General features: G+C 37.5%; 1 protein-coding gene across 1 annotated transcript in view; it reads right to left on the reverse strand.

The window, feature by feature from the left end:
* The window catches only part of TRIO (trio Rho guanine nucleotide exchange factor), a 251,638-nt gene that overhangs the window by 72,755 nt on the left and 161,250 nt on the right, over nucleotides 1-17,633 (reverse strand). The window contains 8 exon segments of the mRNA XM_065052636.1: nucleotides 4,172-4,271; nucleotides 4,886-5,028; nucleotides 7,162-7,263; nucleotides 10,441-10,631; nucleotides 12,688-12,799; nucleotides 14,630-14,722; nucleotides 16,671-16,760; nucleotides 17,230-17,299. Of these exon segments, the coding sequence (XP_064908708.1) occupies nucleotides 4,172-4,271; nucleotides 4,886-5,028; nucleotides 7,162-7,263; nucleotides 10,441-10,631; nucleotides 12,688-12,799; nucleotides 14,630-14,722; nucleotides 16,671-16,760; nucleotides 17,230-17,299 (901 nt within the window).

Raw genomic sequence — 17,633 nt, forward strand, 5'->3', positions numbered from 1 at the left:
GTAGCTGCCCAGACTTGGTTTCTGACTCTGAGAAGAGGCTTATACTCAGCCATGTCTGGTTTTTTACTAGCATATTTTCTGCTCATGGAAGCCTTTTGTCTTCTGCAGTCTCAGCTGGCAGAACTAAATACTTGGTTGTCTCCTGCTGCTTTAGTCCTTTTTCTGTTTTCCAAAGTACTGCACACAAGTTGAAAGAAGCATGAGAATGAAATAAAATTTCACATAAACAGCAGTACAAAGTGTTACCAGCTGGGCACAAAAGACAATTTGTTAAAAATTAAATATTGCTCCACTGACCACCCAGAGCAGTTAGCATGATTCCTACTATTTAGGATAACACCCTGTGACAGCTCTTCTTCCAAAAGCCCCTCATCTTCTCAACTGCCAAAATAGTAGTTTGGGTTATTCCATGTTTCTACCAGCTCACTTAATACAAGCATGAAAAGACCTACCAGACCCTACGTTGTTTCCCTCAGCCTCCCTGTTTCATTTCCTACCTATCAGATCAAGTTCAAGAGATGATGTTAAAATCAGGCTAGGACCTGTTGAAAGGTGGAACGAATGGGCCAAGTGTCATCTCTTTTATATGTTAGACACCTAAAATACTGGCTACACAGCTACAGAAGGTGAATAGAAGGAATGCTGTGAAAGGTGAAGGGTGAAATATTTACTGAGAAAGGTACAATAAGACCACTCATTCAGAAAACTGAGATACTTTGACAGACTAGAAACCTCCCTCTCAAAAAAATTTCCCTCTGGACCCCATTACACCTTCTAGTACTTCATGCTGGGTCAGTGCTATGGATGTATTTAAGCATGTGTTGCAGTAAGAAAATACACCCCTTGATATCAGAAACAAGCTGGAAAGGATTCTGAAGTTACCTAGTCCACTTCTTTCTCTTCCTCTAGGGCATGATCAACTACATCTACGTGAATCATTTTTATTTCCCCTTGAATTCTTCCAACGGCCCACTAATCTGCTAAAATTCTGTACTCAAAACTGGATGTGGTATCTAATAGAGGCCTTACAAGTGCTGAGTAAAGAATGAGGACTTTGTGTCCTGCAGCTCAGCATTCTATTTCTATAAGCCAATACAGGGCTGCTTCCCCCACCTTCATAACTGCATCACACTGTGAAAACAACAGCCTGTGAGCCTCTATAGCTTCTAGATCATCTTTTCAAAAACTGTTCAATACTCTCGCTGTTTTCATGACTAGTTAACTATTTCCACCTATTCACATTAGCTCAACATGCTTCTATTAAATTGCATGGTATTTTGCCAATTAATTTCTCCCATTTGCCAAGATGATTCTGAATTCTAACTCCGCTTTCCAATATAATTTTCAGATGACATAAAGCTGTGAAAGATGTCAGCTTTATAAACGTATGGTCTATTGCATCATCCCGGTCACTACTAAAATGCAACAGTGGAGCCAACAATCAGAAGTTGGAATTCTAGCCCAAAAAGCCAAGGTGGAGAAGAATAAAGCTAATAATGAAGTTATTATCTGTTGTTAAGGCATTTCCACTTATGTCAGAAAACAGGATGCAAGGAAAGCAGCTCATCTGGACAATACTCAACCACCTACCAATAAGACAAAAGATTTTTAGCTCTTGGAGTATCTCTGACAAGGTCAGAAAGAGTACTGAATTGTAGATAAAATATTTCTTTCTTGATATTCTCCCTGTATAACAGCTTACACTTCTAACCAAAACATTCATTTTAAAAGAATCAACTGTTTGAACATATAACTGGAGAAAACAAAATAGTGGTTTTACTTGGTTGTTGATTAGTATGACATGTTTGCTATTTGTTGTCTTGTCTTAATCACAATAGTGGATACACATAACCAGAAAAATGCTCAGCAACAGCACAATAAGTGATACAGTGCTAAACATTTTTACCACTTGATTAACACTATTTAGCATTACTTCATATTTTTAGTGTTTCCCAATTTAGAATCCCAGCTCTCTGTGGGACATGCTTCAAATCTGACCGAGGAGTTCCACTGCTCCATCTGGCTAATCACATCAACAGCACCTAAAATCCCTAGAACTGTTTCACCCCCTGTCTGTAAGACATTCATACATATTTCAAGCTTCCAGGCTGACAAAAGAGTCATATGGACTTCAGCTAAAGAATTTTGAACATTCAAAGTGAAAGATTACTTCAGATTCAGTAAGAGTGCTAAGATATCACAGAGATTTCACTGGCCTTCTGCCTATTACTGTTCATTAATAACTTTTAATTTGTATTTTTAAACATTTTAAAAATCTCTTATTAACATATTTAACAAATCAAAACATATGATACAAACATTTAAAAAGCTATTCTGCTAATTTTTAAAAAGTGCACAAACAGTAAATTTCTTCCTCAGACGTACAATACATAGAACAGCTGACTTCCATGGAGTCTCCTAGTTTTCCATTTGTTTTGTTGGGTTTTTTTGTCAAAGAAAACTCCAACAAAAACTTTATAAACTAACGTGAGAACTCAAAGCAACTTTCAAAACAACAGTATGCTTGCTAACCAACTTTAAAGCTAAATTTGTCAGGAAAATATTTAAAAGCCTCCTCCATTCCTCCTCCTTTTAACTCCTGTTGAACAGGTTGTAGGCAAGACTCCTCCTATGTCAGACTGGAAGACAATCCTGAGGGCATTTTACTTGGCCAACTTGCTTAGTGATTCCCACACAATGCACAGAATATTACAGAAGGGGCAACAGGAGACAATCCCTGTTATTCCCCATGAACAGCTGAAGAGGGGCAATGGTTACGCAGGGCAGAAGTGGATGCATCACCTCTGCTGAAACTAAAGCACAGCCCAGCCAGGCTGCACAAACACAGCTTGACAGCTCAGCCCACTATCAGGGAAAAATCAGAGAGAGCATGTCTGCTAGTTTACACAACAGTTTTTGTAAATCCCTAAATAGCTAAGTAAGAATGCAAAGAATAAAACAGCAAAACAAGAGTCATCAAAAGACTATTTTTTTTCCTCTAACCAACCATCTTTCCTACAGATATCCTTAGAAGAAACCACCACCAAAATTACAGACCAACTTCAGTGCAAATGCACAAGTTCAATACATAGGCTATTTTTGACAAATACAAGAGTAACTCCAAGCAGCTTATACTTCCCTTCTTCTGCCCTCCTCTTCTTTACATGGAAAAATTAAAACCATGGAGTTTAAGTGACATGCAAAAATACAGAAAACTAACTTTCTTTTAGATTCTCTTTATGGGAATGGTCAAGATATTACATTAAGAACCTATTCATGTAGCACACTTGTAATATGTTATTTACCTGTGTAGTTTGAATGATTCATCAGAACAATTTTACCCAATGAGGTAACAGGCCAGAAATCCCTAACCATGTTTTCAGGTAATTTGCTATGCAGCTTCTATGTTTTAAATCACTCTTCTGTTTGACAAACTTCCATTATTTATCTCTATCTCCCTCCGAAGTCCTAATGCTTCTCACTTGCCAGAAATCTTCTTTTGATTCCAAAGTGACAGACACATGTTTCATCTAAGAATTTTTACTCTTTCAGTGTCTATATTCCCCCATCCTTACGGGATAACCCAGCCAGAAGCTGTAAGCAGAGATGGAGAAAAAGAAACACTAGCACTAGTATCATATGATAGTGTTGTGGGTTACTCCTCTTTAATATGGTGATTTCCATCAGCTCTCATGCAGAAAGTGAATTCTCTGACCCATAAACACTCAACAGTGTTTTTCTTTCACAAAACTAACTGTGTGGCAACTACCAACCTCAAGCTAATACAAAAAGCAGATGGTATACTTTCAGAAAGGCTGAGACCAACATGAAGAAAAAATTCTGTGCACAAGTATCAACCTTTATGGATAATAAACCTTTATGGAAAATAAGATGTTATTTTTAAACTGGGTCAAAGCTTTCAGCAACCTGCAGAAGAGAGGGGACCAAAATGGTTTCAGTTTGGAACAAACAATTCCTTCTTGACCTCAGATTTAAACGATCACCCTTGCTTCCCCATGGTATCAAGCTATTTCCTCTCTTGCATACAGCTAAAGAGATTGAATGTTTCCACACCTCCCCTCTGAAGGTACTAAGGACTACTCTCAGGTGCTCACTTACACTAATGGATGAATCATTTGCTGTCAGAATAGAGCAACACTGGGAAACTTACCTTATCGCTGTCTAGCGTGTTCTGTGAGGTTCGTGAGGCAATTGAAATAGTATCAGGTTGGCTGCTACCATCTCCCTGACTGTCCAGGTCCTCGCCATCTCTGCAAATAATTCAGTGTTCATGTTAGCACTGTGTTTGTAGCATGTTCGTTCCCTACTTGCAACTCTAAAGAAGCGACACCCAGACATGACACCAGCCAAACTAGCTGATGCAAAAAATCAAATATTCAGCATTTAATACTTCGTTTGATGCTTCAAGAGAAGAGATTTGTTTGCACAGGGTCTGCATTGTGCAGAATTAAGGCAACAACCAACCAGCCAGAACTACGGCAAGAAACTTGTACAGCCCCTTAGCCAAAGTTAGCAAGCAGAAGTCTCAGTCACACATGTTAAGCTTTGCAAAAGGATACCAAGGACCTGAAAGACACAGACAGAATTGTAAAAATCTAAAATGTAAAAATGTACAGCTATCCCGTACTGCTGTTCTGAATCTCTTCTGCCATGGCTGAATGTACACAAGTCAGGGACTGTTCAGAGCAGAAATCTCAAGAAATTAAGCACTGCAGGATACTGGAAATTAATTATAAGATAAAGCTGGCCAAAATGACCCCTGCTTTTTTCCTATTCACTGAAAGTCATTAGAAATTCAACACCACAGAGGAAAGAGGGCTGTTGTGTACTTAAGAGATCTCTGATTATTTTAAATACTACTTACCTTCTTCCTTTCTGTTTTGTTGTTGGTGCGGTTTTGGGGATATGGATCGGCTCTTTCAATGCTCCTTTCAGATGAATGGTCCTTTCTTGTATCACTTCCCGGATGTGTTTGATCCAGTCCTGTTTATTCTCTATACTGGATGCCTTTGATATGCAAAAGAAACAAACCCCCCACAATGGACTATTATAGCTGAGAAGATCCACATACACAGTCAGCAAATAAAAAGGAAGGCATAAAGAATGACTTTGTGAATCACTTTTGAAAACTTGAACAGAGAAAAGGAAATTCAAGGTAGTCTTCATATTGAATTGCCAACACTACTTTATACTTCTCAACATACTTAACACTGTTCATTTAAAAAAAAATTTAGATTCAGATTCTTTTACAACATGAAGGCTGAAGCCCTGTATGCATCTCATGTGAGACAGAACGGACTGCCTTACTTAAAGAATTCCAGTAATAACACCTTGAATGCTGGCATTTTAAACTCATGTTGTATTTTTAAGTAAATTCTAACTTTATATGATAATCTATTAACACGGAAAGAAAAATCAACTTATTTTGCAACACACAGACTTCCACAACACATTTCATGTATTAGTCTGCTCACTTTTGAAACATACCTGGAAGCAGAAAGCTAATTTAGGGACTGTATTTCTAATAACTGCCCGCAATTTATCACCTATATTTTTGAGATACCCTGGAAAAGACTTGACACTCAGCTGCCCAACCTGTAATCTGATTATTTAATCCAATTTAACCCTTTACCTGAAGTGCTATTAAATACAAACATTACTGCAGATCTAAAAAAAATAACTTCCTACTTATCTTAATTGCTGTCTCCTGAAATAATTGGCTTTAAATACATTATAAATATTCAACATACTATAAATATTTAATAATCAGGGATTCTAAAGGGATGAATAAAGTTGCAGTAACAGATGAAGTCAAGAAGAATATATTTGTTTTCTTTTACAAACAAAAACATTTAGAAAAGAAGCCAAACAAAGTTAAATCTTTTATTTATGTTTTCATGGAATCTACTTATTTACTTACTGAACTAAGGAAGTGCTAGTTGCCAACCTTCAAAAAGAAACAAGCAAAAAAATAAACAAAAATGTTGAAATGATAAAGCTTCATATGCCATACAATATATCTAAATTTCCTATGCTCTAATTAAAGAAGAGAATCAGAACACCTTAAAGTGATATTAGGTAGAGAGCCCTTAAACAGAACCATTTCTATGGCTCTACACTGGGAGGGTCATTTCAGGCTGCAAGGCACTGCCTGTGAAATTATGGGAGTATTAAGACTGAACAAATTGTATTATTCAGTAATGTTATATTTAATTCCCTTGCACTCACTGATTGCTTTCACAAAACTAATGTGAGTTCTTCTTAGCCTGTAATTCACTAGCAAAACATATAAATTTAAGTGGCAACATGGCCTTTCTAAAGTGTCATTATTGAGTAATCACCAAAAATATAAGTAAAAACATGAACAAGTTTAATAGTAGGTGTATTAACATGTAAATGGGAAGTTTAACTTTTTTTTTCAACTCGACACAACTAGACTACAAAAGAAAAGGTTCAAATCTGCCACAGTCCTCAAAATATGTCAAATTATCCATTAGCTACTTGTGGTATTACAAAAGAGTTCTCCAGTTGAAACAGTAGGTCCCAGGTTACGTAGCAGAGTCACAGAAAAAATGGATTTAGCCTTTCTCCTAGCTAGGCAAATACAATAACACTACTGACACCTGTAACTTCCCCAGACACGAAATTTACAGGCATTGCATGCACTCTCATCCAAAGGTATCTTCAGAAAAACTTAAAGCCCACAGAAAGACATAAAATCTTTTGAAGTGTTTTGATTTCTGCATGAAAGTATGGGCCATGAAAAACAGCATCACCAACAAGCAGCACCGACTTGAGCATGAAATGCAACACTGATGGCATGATTTGTCTGTGGAATATCAGTTGCTCTGTCAACTCGTGGCTAAAGTCTTCAAGCTATAGAAGTCCATGGGATCAAACCTCTTCCTACACAGATTTCAGAAAGCAAGTTTGTTTAATCCTTCAGTAGACTACTCAGATACCTCTGCTCTCAAGCCACATGAATTAGATATATACCACATTCTTCACACACAAAGAAAAATTGTCTGTCAGCAGCTGTCCCTCTCAAAGCAGGAAAAGTCACCACTTGCCTTCCCAACAAGTATGAACAACAACCTCAAGATGTAGCATGGACTGTACAAGCACATCTGCTAAAATTACCTTAAGAACAATTTTGTTGTCTGAAGTTGGTGTCCTTCCAACCCACAGAGCAAACTTGCAGGGATCTCCTTCTACATGTTCTGTTACACCCAGTTCAGAAGTCTGGAATTAAGAAAAATTTGTTAGGATGACACAGCACTATTTTCCCAGAAGCCACAATGGGATGCTAATATTCTAAATAATTTAGCTCTGCTATTTAAATAGATATCTAGAAGCTTAAGGCTGAAGTAACAATAAACAATAGCATTTTTAATCTGAATCTTTGACTTGACAACTAAAGTATTATAACTCTAAAAAAAAAGGTGCTTGGTAAAAAATAAATGTTGGCTTCTCTCCTTGTTGATTTCCATCAAGGAACACCGGCTACTTATTGATCTTTACATTTTAGCTCGGAGAAGTTATGCTTAGGAATTCTTTTGATGTCTTCTAAAACTCTGATCTCTTTCCTGCCAAAGGAGCCTTTCCCAATGGGTTTCCCTCCCTCTGAAACAGATGAAATAATTCAGAAATGCAGTTTCCCTGAAGAATTTTGTGGGACAACTACATTAACAATCAGTCTTTGGGAATGTTCTAATGTCAGACCTTAATAGCCAATTATCATCCAAATGTTTTCACTTTCCAACTGGAACAACAGCTCAATCGTGAATTAATTCCAGTTAAACAATTCATATAGGCTCTGCTCCAAAAAAAAATTACTAGCTAAGAAATATAGCTCAAACTACAAGAACTCTCACTCCAAAAGACAGCTGCTGAGCATTCTTGGATTATTAGAAGCTGTGTTTTTCCCCTCATACACATCTTTACTAGCACATAAACAGTTCACTACTAGAGATATTGGATACACAGTACCTGAGTAAAGGTAATTTTTTTCTTGTCTCACTTGGATGCTTGTGTTTTGTTTAAAAAAATCCAACCCAACACATCTACCCTTTCAGCTTTGTTGTCTCCTTTTAGTAAAATGGACTTTTCTTCACTGAAATACTTAAAAGCCTCAGATGCATTTTAAACTTGATTCAGCAACAACTCATATGTGTATTAAAAATCTTGTAAAATACTTAATCCAACATTAACATTGCATTATGCAATCCAAAGAAAACACACCCTACCACACTGCCCAATATAAAGTCTGAATGGGCAAGACAGTACAATTTTTAACATTGTTTATTTTTTAAAGCCTTGTAAATTTAAAAGCTTTGGTACACTTGTTAATATTATTAATTTTACAAGGGACAACTGAAGGACAATGTGGTAGAGGACTATACAGTAGAGTGGCAAAGCCAATGTATGTTGTTCACTGTCCCTTTCCATACTGGTGCTCATCAAATGAAACTAGTGGCAGGGAGACGGGTTCAAAATCCAACGCGGGGAGGTTGGCCTGTGCCCAAAATATAGTTGAGCAATACAACTCTTTGCCAAAGGACACTGTAAATGCTAGAAGTCTGCATGTGGTCCAAGGACAAGCCCATGGAGGAGAAATTGGCTGCAGGTTATTGAATGCACAGAATCCCCATTCAGGTGAGGAAACCCCTGAACTGTCAGTTACTCATGAGTGGGAGAGTATTCTGGCAAAGCAACACCTGCTTGCCTTGTTCCCACAGCCCCCCTTAGGCATTTGCTTTTGGACACTTTATCTTTTGCCAAAGGAGTTCATTAACACATTCTTGTACTAATACAAGTCATGCTGTTGAGTATCCTGTGCTGGAGAAACCATGATGGCCATCATGCCCAAAGTAAGGAGGAGGACCTCACTTTTGTAAAACCACCTTCCAGAGGCAGGAGACATGACAATGTGAAAAAAAGAAAGATCTTTACTTCAAATCAACATGCATGCTTTCAACATCTGTATGAAGGCCTTTTCTAAAGATCACACTACAGGAATTGCTATAGTAGCAAGCTTCACTACAGGATATTTTGCCAAACAGAATATGAACACAAAAAGATACGCTTGTATTTTTAAAATGAGGTACAATAAGTGTCTTCAAGATTTCCAAGAACTTCTCTAAGACCCAAGGCTATCACTAAATTCCTGTCAGAGGAACTGACACGACAAGCTTACAGGACCAATTTTTTGGCTCTGTCTCCCCTCCCATGTAATGCCTTGGCAGCTGATGTTACCCTCCAGTACGCCAGAAGATTTTTGTATTTCAGGTTCTTGAGAGCACCAAACAAAGGTGTGATCAACAAAACAGTTGCAGCTGTGTTACCTGCTAGCTATCGTGTATCAGGAAGGAAAGCAAGTGTTGGAAATTAAGTGACAGAATATGCAAAGTAAGACAGGAAAAAAGGAGGTTTTTTTGAACCAACCTGCTTTACCAGTTTGGACACAGAGGTGGGAAGGGGGAAAGAATGAAGGAAAGGGAGCTGAAAGCCGGGAGAAAAGGCTCAGTATTTATACTATCTAGAATCAGTCCTATGTCCCAATAAGATCAACAGAAGAATAATGTATTTTAGAGTGTGATCCTGAGACGTAATTTCATGTACTTTTTCTAAACTGTCTAGTAGAAAAGCTAATCTTGTCTCTGGCAGATGCAGAGCAAACCATGGGAGACTGCCTTCTCACTTGGCTAACAAAATTTATGGAGTGTTAATGCTGGTCTCACCCAAGCCATCCAATGGGCCAGGAAGGGAAGGGTATGAATTGCAGGGTCAAATTGTGTAGTGCGTACATGCTACAGCTGAGGAAAGAGCAGATTTTTTTTTTTTTTTTCCTAAAATGAGGAGAAAAAAAATTTACATCTTTACATCTTTTCAGTAGCCCATAAGAGCTATCATTTTATTTACAAAATATTATTGCAAGACTACGAGCCTCAGTAGACATTCTGGAATGAACTTTTCCATAACAAGGAGTTCTTGCCTTTCCAGACCAGTATATGTAGAATACCCATCAAACCAAAACCTTAGCACTGATATTACTACAACAGCAATAGTAAACAAGCAAGATGAAGGCAGTTTATTAATCTCTTTTCATCTTTCTGCTTTATACAAATGAGCCTTAAAGAACCAGCAATCATACATACAATTAGTACAAAATCAGTCCAGCTCAATCTTGATTGTCCTTTGTCATGCTACCCTTCAGTAGCTGTTTTCAGCCTACTCCTTCTCCTCAAAAGCATGACAAAGCAGCCAGCTTACAAGATTCAGTCTACACATTCCAAGGCTGTTCTGTCAGTGCACTGTAGGTTGTTCAGGTTCTTTGGGCACATTTAAATCATCTGAGCTTAGTACACAATCTAATTTAGACATTTTTCTAAATACGATCATTTGTACTTCCATACTTACGAAGAGTTTACTCTTGTAAATGTACTTGCTCCTTCCACTGGAGTCCTTTACTTCTTTACTGAAAACCAAGGACATCTCAAAAAGGAAAAGGTGCCTCTCTCTTCCCTTTCGAATCAGTGTTTTGGGGTCCCACACTTGGAAGGATTCTTGAAGGATGAGCTCTCCCTGAGATTCTATATTTTCATCAAAGCCTAAAAACCCAGGGAAAGATTCACCATGAAAAGCTGATAATGAAGAAATTAAAAAGCACAGCTTCTGTTTATTAAGTGATCTTATTTTTTTTTTTTCCAAATATAGCTTGCAAAATATGGGATTCTGAGAAAGCAAAATGAAAAACAAGACTCGATTTCAACTTTGCAAAATACTTAGTAAACATAGCTGTAGTCTAAGTGTAAATTTAAAGATCTAACTGTTAAGTTTATAAACTCTTCTGGTAATATTTCACCAACAAATGACATATTTCTATGTCATCTTCTGGTAACCTCTTCCATGATGAAAATGATTTCTCTTACAAGCTCTCTGCCACTGCAGAAGAAGCACCGCTTGCAAGGACAGAGAGAGCACTTCACGTTGTTCTGACATTGGAAATCTCCCAAGTGACACCTTTTCTGATGAGATACCTTCCCTAATATGTACACAATGAGCATGTAAACATGTTCCATTAGGGCACGGAAGAAGACGGCTCCTTGGAGCTGTTGCCATGTGATTGGCCTGCCACTGAGTCACTCCAATACTGAACCACAATAAAGAAATAGCAGTTGGATTACTTACTTATCTTGACACATATCAAAAAGATGAAGATTGAGAATATCAACAATTTTACTTCCATTGTAGTGGTACAGTGTTCTCCTGGTTTAATATACAACTTCAGAGTTGTAGGATAACAGAAATTAGTCTACCACACTCTTTTGCATGGTATTAAACTGCATTTTAAATAGATATTGCTTGCCAATATTCTCTGAAGAACACCTTCCTTCTTAAGAAAACAAGAACTCTCATTGTTCTAAACAGGACAACAGTATGGAGAGCATCAGAGGCAAGTTGCATCAGGGTGTTAATTCAAAACCCTCCAGAGACATAAAGAGGAAATGTGCTCACTCACTATATTTGTCTAACATGGGATGACTCAACGATACATGCATGAATAAAACAACTTAGGCAAAAGATTAGGATATTCTCCAGAGTCACATTCCTAGTGTTAAAAGATTATTACCAATGCTGGTCAGCATTTATATTAACACTGTTTCCTGAAAAAAAAGCATTTGGAACTGATCCTGCAAACTGACCAACATTTCTATTACTTACAATCAGGGAAGAAAGGTACTTTTGAGCATCCACATGATCAAAGATGACATGTCAAACCAAACTGAGTTTTATAGTAACTTGTACAATAGTGGAAATTTTATTACAAGCTCCATTTTAGTACTAGAAGGCAGCAAGAGGAAAAGGTATATTGTTCAAAAGCACCCATAAGCCTTTATTCAGCAACTGCAAGGTAAGGTAGTTCTGCTTGCATCTCAAAAAATTTAAATGCCAAAGAAAAACAGCTTCATGACTAAATGTATGATGGCACCATCATACAAGATAATGTGCCAATTACAAAACAGATTTTGGCAGAAAGCGGTTTTAAGCACATAGAAGCAATTACATCCAACCTCCACTGTGTGCCATGAACATGATTATGCTGTTCTGGCTAAGGCTCAGGCTAAGTTGTCTTACGTTGACATTTTACTGCCAGAAGATACATTTCATTTCAATCAGAAGTCTGTTATGGAACAGGCGGCAAACAGATGTGAAAACGACAAACTTCTTGGAGACAATTATTTGATATATAAATCAGTAAATCACCTCTAATACATTTATGGTCCTCATATTAAGAAGCCAAGGATATAGTTAGAAAACATATCCAAAGCTATTTTGTCTGACAATTCACCTATCACGTCTTAGGTGAGTAGTGGAAAACTTTGTTAACCTACATATTTTTCAGATGTGCAGTGTCAGAGCTATAGATCAGGATGAAAAAACATTTAAAAAAATTAGCAAAACTGTACTAGTTGTCTGTCACAATTTTCCTAAGTAAGTTTGCATTTTTTATACTTTCAAATAAAAGGTGTATAAAATAGAAACACAGAGATAAGAAAATATTCGCATTCTTCAGATCTTCTTGACATAGAGTAATATAAAAAGTTATTAAACAAAGTTAATCTACAGCACATGACTGAACTGGAAAGCCAGTTTGAATCCTACCTTCCAGCATGCTGAGGTGCATGGCATCATTGGCTCGCTTTGGCACACTAAGCATCACCTCCAGGCCATCCTTAATCTCACCTTTACCTTCTTCACAGCACGTGAGCAGCTCCTGCAAAAGTTGAGCAGATATGAATACTCTTTATCATGTTTTTCTACACCGATACGATAGACAACCCAATACTGCCTTCTAAACACCAAAGAATCATTTTTGGTATGTAAAATCTTTTTGAACAGCATATTTTGCATTTATCATGATCTATTCTTCAAGGAGCCACCCAAGCTTTCAGTTAACCACCTCTAATTTTAACAAGATCACATGGAAGAGGGAAACATCGCACCTATTTTTAAAAAGGCTAGAAAGAACTACTGACTTGTCAGCCTCACCTCTGTGCCTGGGAAGACCACGGAACGGATCCTCCTAGAAGCTCTGCTAAGGTACATGGAGGACTGGGAGGTGATACAAGACCATCAGCACAGCTTCACCAAGAGCAAGTCCTGCCTGACCAACCTACTTCAACTGTGATGAAGTAAATATATCAGTGGACAATGGGCTATGGATGTCATCTATCTGGACTTCTGTAAAGCCCAGAGGCCAATTGTATCTTGGGCTGCATCAAAGGGAGCATGACCAGCAGTTCAAGGGATATGATTCTGCCTCTCTACTCTGCTCTGATGAGACCCCACCTGGAGTCCTGCATCCAGCTCTGGAGCCCTCAGTACAGGAAAGACATGGACCTGTTGGAGAGGGGGCAGAGGAGGCCACAAAAATGATCAGAGGGCTGGAACAGCTCTGCTGTGAGGACAGGCTGAGAGAGTTGGGGTTGTTCAGCCAGGAGAAGAGAAGGCTCCAGAGATACCTTAATGCAGCCTTTTCGAACCAAATTTTGGGCTCTACATCCTTCCATGTTTTATGTTGCTCTTCTTACAGGGAGATAGAGGAGGGAAGAAAACCCAACAACCACCAAATAAATCCATTTTACTATGCAGCAAAGCCACCTGGCTCTGCAAACACAGGTGAAACCTATTTATCTTCAATAATGTAGCAGCTAAAGCTTATTTAGATTAAAAAAAAAAAAAAATTTGAATCAATACCCCAAAATTTCTGAAACAGCACAGTCTAGAGTATTTCTGTATGTTATCATTTCATCAAGTTGCACCTTCTTGCAAGGGAGAACAGACAATATGTTTCAGTTAAAAATGACAGTCTTGTTTCCATCCAACTTGACCTGAAATAGCCTGCAGTGCTTTTCAGAAATTTTAAAAACAATCACCCACAGCAGCTCTCAAGTAGAAAGGGGAGACACAGATCAGTTACAGTGCTTTCGTAGGCTGCTATTACAAAACAAGCAATGCCACCTAACAGAGACCCAGCACAGTTCAGGAACGCTGCTGCTCAGTCAACAAGTCATCTGTTTGTCCAAAAGCTCTACAGGTACTCAGTGCGTGTTAGTGTGTGTATGTGTACACACACACATAATATACATTTATGTATTTTGTAAATATTTTACATTATAGTTATATATACAAACATATAAAAATGACTACATTTTACCGTACTTAATATCATAAACATAGCTAATGGCTTGCCAAAATTTGTCGCAGAAACCATTACAAAAATGTGCCTGTCTATACAGCCATGAATTACTTTTTTACTCTGGAAATGCAAATTATATTTTCTAAGTAAACATTAACAGAGAGGTATTTTTTTTATTTACAGGAATCTGGACAAAAAGTTGCTTATTTATGCGCTCTTTCATTTTCAGTGGTCTCCTTAAATAAATACCCCAGCAATATCTGAGGCTGCCCAGGATGCTGCAGTTTCAGAGTGCAGAGTAAAAAATTCCTCCTGATTTCAGCAAGAACTTTTCTTCCTTTAGAACAGCAGAAGAACTGATGAAGAAACAGAAGAACGGAAGAAGAACTTTGAATTAATACTGACCTTTAAAAGAAGCTGGTATTTTGTTATCCTTTGGACAGGTTTGATAAGGTAAGAGGAGATAGAGTTGGCCAGTCCATGCCGCTGTTGTATCTCCTACATGAAAAAGCAAACATTTGAGGACTATGACCACCAACACTCAGATACAGACTACTTTGAGGACTGTGCAATAATATACATTAAATACAAAATCTATTTTAGCAAGAAGAAATCAAAAAAAGACAAGATATTCCAGCCACAGCATATAATCATGTTGTGCATCTGCCTGCTCACTTTGTACAAACAAAAGATTACCACCTCCAAGGGTACGTGTGAAGTGTTTCAACAAACCTAAATACAAACAGCAATGACTAGGGATATTGAACATGAGGCAATATGTTTGGTTTTTTGTTGTTGTTATTTTTTGTTTATTTCTTTTTAATTATAATCTGTATTTCTTTTGTTACTCTCAAGAGGGAAAATAAAACAAATTTCACTGTTCTGGGAACAGCCAAGTCTATCACAGGAAGGCTGAGGTGGAGGTTATTCTTAGCATTACCTGCTATTATAGTTTAACTATTCATAGTCACAGAAAGCCTTTCCCCACAAGGGGGAGCACGAAGTAACATTTTCCAACTAAAGGAAAGAGGTTACCAAAACGCCTAAAAAAAAGCAGCCACTTAGAAACAAAAAAATAATGACCTCCACAAAGCTAATGGAGGAAAACAGAATTAGATGATAATTAGATGGGACAATTACAGATTTCAAGTAATGATCATGGCTGAACTTCGTGGTCAGTGTTTGCCATTTATCACAGTATTGTATATATTTTAACCACACAATTTCTAACAGCAAGTTATGCACCTCAGCTATGTGCTTTCCAACCATTACAGTATCAGAAATTCACAAGATAGGATACACATGACATTTTCACATGGCCTAGTGGTGGCATCAATGGAAGCCCCTCAAATTACCTGTGCGCAGAATTAGGTCCTGACACTTCTAATCCACTTCAGGTGGATTAGCAGATGGAGAGCTCTGAATACACTGGTAGAACAGGGCAATCAAAGGATGCTCCTTTGGTGGTGGCAGCAAGAACTTATTTCTAATACAGTTTTATCAGAGCCCTTTGTTACTTTTTAAAAAATAGTATTTACTGCATTTTTCTATATTTTTTTGTTGTAGCTGCCTTATTTCCTGTAACTTATCTGTTCTTCTTCAAGCACCGAAAACTTAAGAGGCTTCTGAGAAAGGCTTTTCTAAGGAGAATGCTTAGAATCCTCATCTCCCCAGGGACAGACCTCTGAAATTAATGCTAAGAACTTCAGGGATTTTTTTTTTTTTTATATCCTTACCTCTACTTCTACAAACAATTTTAAAAAAATTTGTGGTGTAACTTACACAGCTAGTGGCTCAGCAAAGTGGAGAAGGAAACAAAAAAAGGCTGGAGAGCAATCTAATCAAATAATCTGTAAATACACATTCAATCAAAACTCATTCAGTGTGGCAAAAATTCCTCCCTAAAACCTCTAACAGCTGCTACATTTTGGTCCTTTCTTAAGCAGAATATCACATGTGGACCAAGTAACCTTGGGACTGAATAAGCAAGGTGGTTAGTTTAGCAGCTCTGAACAACGGCAGTCAACTGAATAACCACCACATACAAGTACAATTTAAAGGTGGCCCAAAATTTTAACAGTGATTTCCATCATTATTATACACGATGCAAACTAAGCACATCAAAATGCCAGGATTTGCAGAATGTGCTTTCAAGGGCTGAAGATTCATTGTCTCAGTTGCTGCTGCCAGAACCTGCTTCCACTTCTGAACTGCTCTGATGTGTGACAGCGACTTCTTAGATTTGATTTGACAGCTTTATGAGACCAACTGAGCAATAGAAGTTAACCATGTGAATACAGGAATGATTTTCCTTAAGCTGACACTAAATTGCAGCACTAGTACCAGGAAACTTGCATTTTCTTAAGAAATTAGACACTCCGCATAACTGCAAGTACATGATTCAAACTGCCAAGGTATACTTTTAAGATGAACACAACGTACTTACATCAAAATATGCTCCTGCATGTTCTAATATCAGCTGGGTAGAATCTGGCTTATTTTTACAGTAAGTAACATACATTTGGAATTTGTCTGCCTGCAAAACAGAATGTCAATTTACACAGGTTATCAGAGAGCACCATTTCTGTCTCCAAGTTTTTACACAGTTATCAGAGAACGTATCTTTTCTCTGAAGAAATTGAACTATACAGAATTATTTTCCCATTCAAAGTGGCAGCATAAGAAAATCAATCAGGCAAGTAAGACTGAAAACAATAGCAATGTATGCAAAAGTAGATTATGCAGAGCTAAGACAAAGATACGAAACCAAACCTGAATGCAGGTTTAGGCAACTTGCATAAACATCAAGAGCAGCTAAGCATTGGCATCTGACAGCAGTGCCTTAATTTTTTTGTTCCCAGTTAAACATACACATATTTTTACTCAAATTCGAAGAAGTACTTTTACAAATTCCACAAATTAAAAAGGGATCTGAGATCAAGAATCCATCCCTTCACACTTCCGATCCCCCTTGTTACTTCTAAACATAAATCTGATTTCATTACCCAAGTAACGAAGCAGTGCCCAACATCTTCTGGTAACTGTTCATATTTTTCCAGCTCCTTGAGGAATATACTATGGGTAGAAAACAAACAAATAGTACACAGCACATAAAACATTTTCATTAGGGCAGCTGACACTGATCTATTGTCTGTGAATGAAGGCCATTAGAAAACTTACTATAATTCATACCAACAGCATGAATTAAAGAAATAAAGATAACAGGAATTGATAAAAATGTGTAATAACACAAAAAATATGAAATGTAATTCAATACAAATTCTGATGCCAAGATCAGAAATTGATCCAGCAGACATGCAGTTAACACATAAAAGTACACAAAAATATAATAACTGCTGTTTTTCTCCACCAAGGAGGTTTCCTACTGTTTCAGTTCCAAAAAATGTTT

This window comes from Columba livia, chromosome 2, assembly GCF_036013475.1.
Source record: "Columba livia isolate bColLiv1 breed racing homer chromosome 2, bColLiv1.pat.W.v2, whole genome shotgun sequence".
NCBI classification, from domain to species: Eukaryota; Metazoa; Chordata; class Aves; order Columbiformes; family Columbidae; genus Columba; species Columba livia.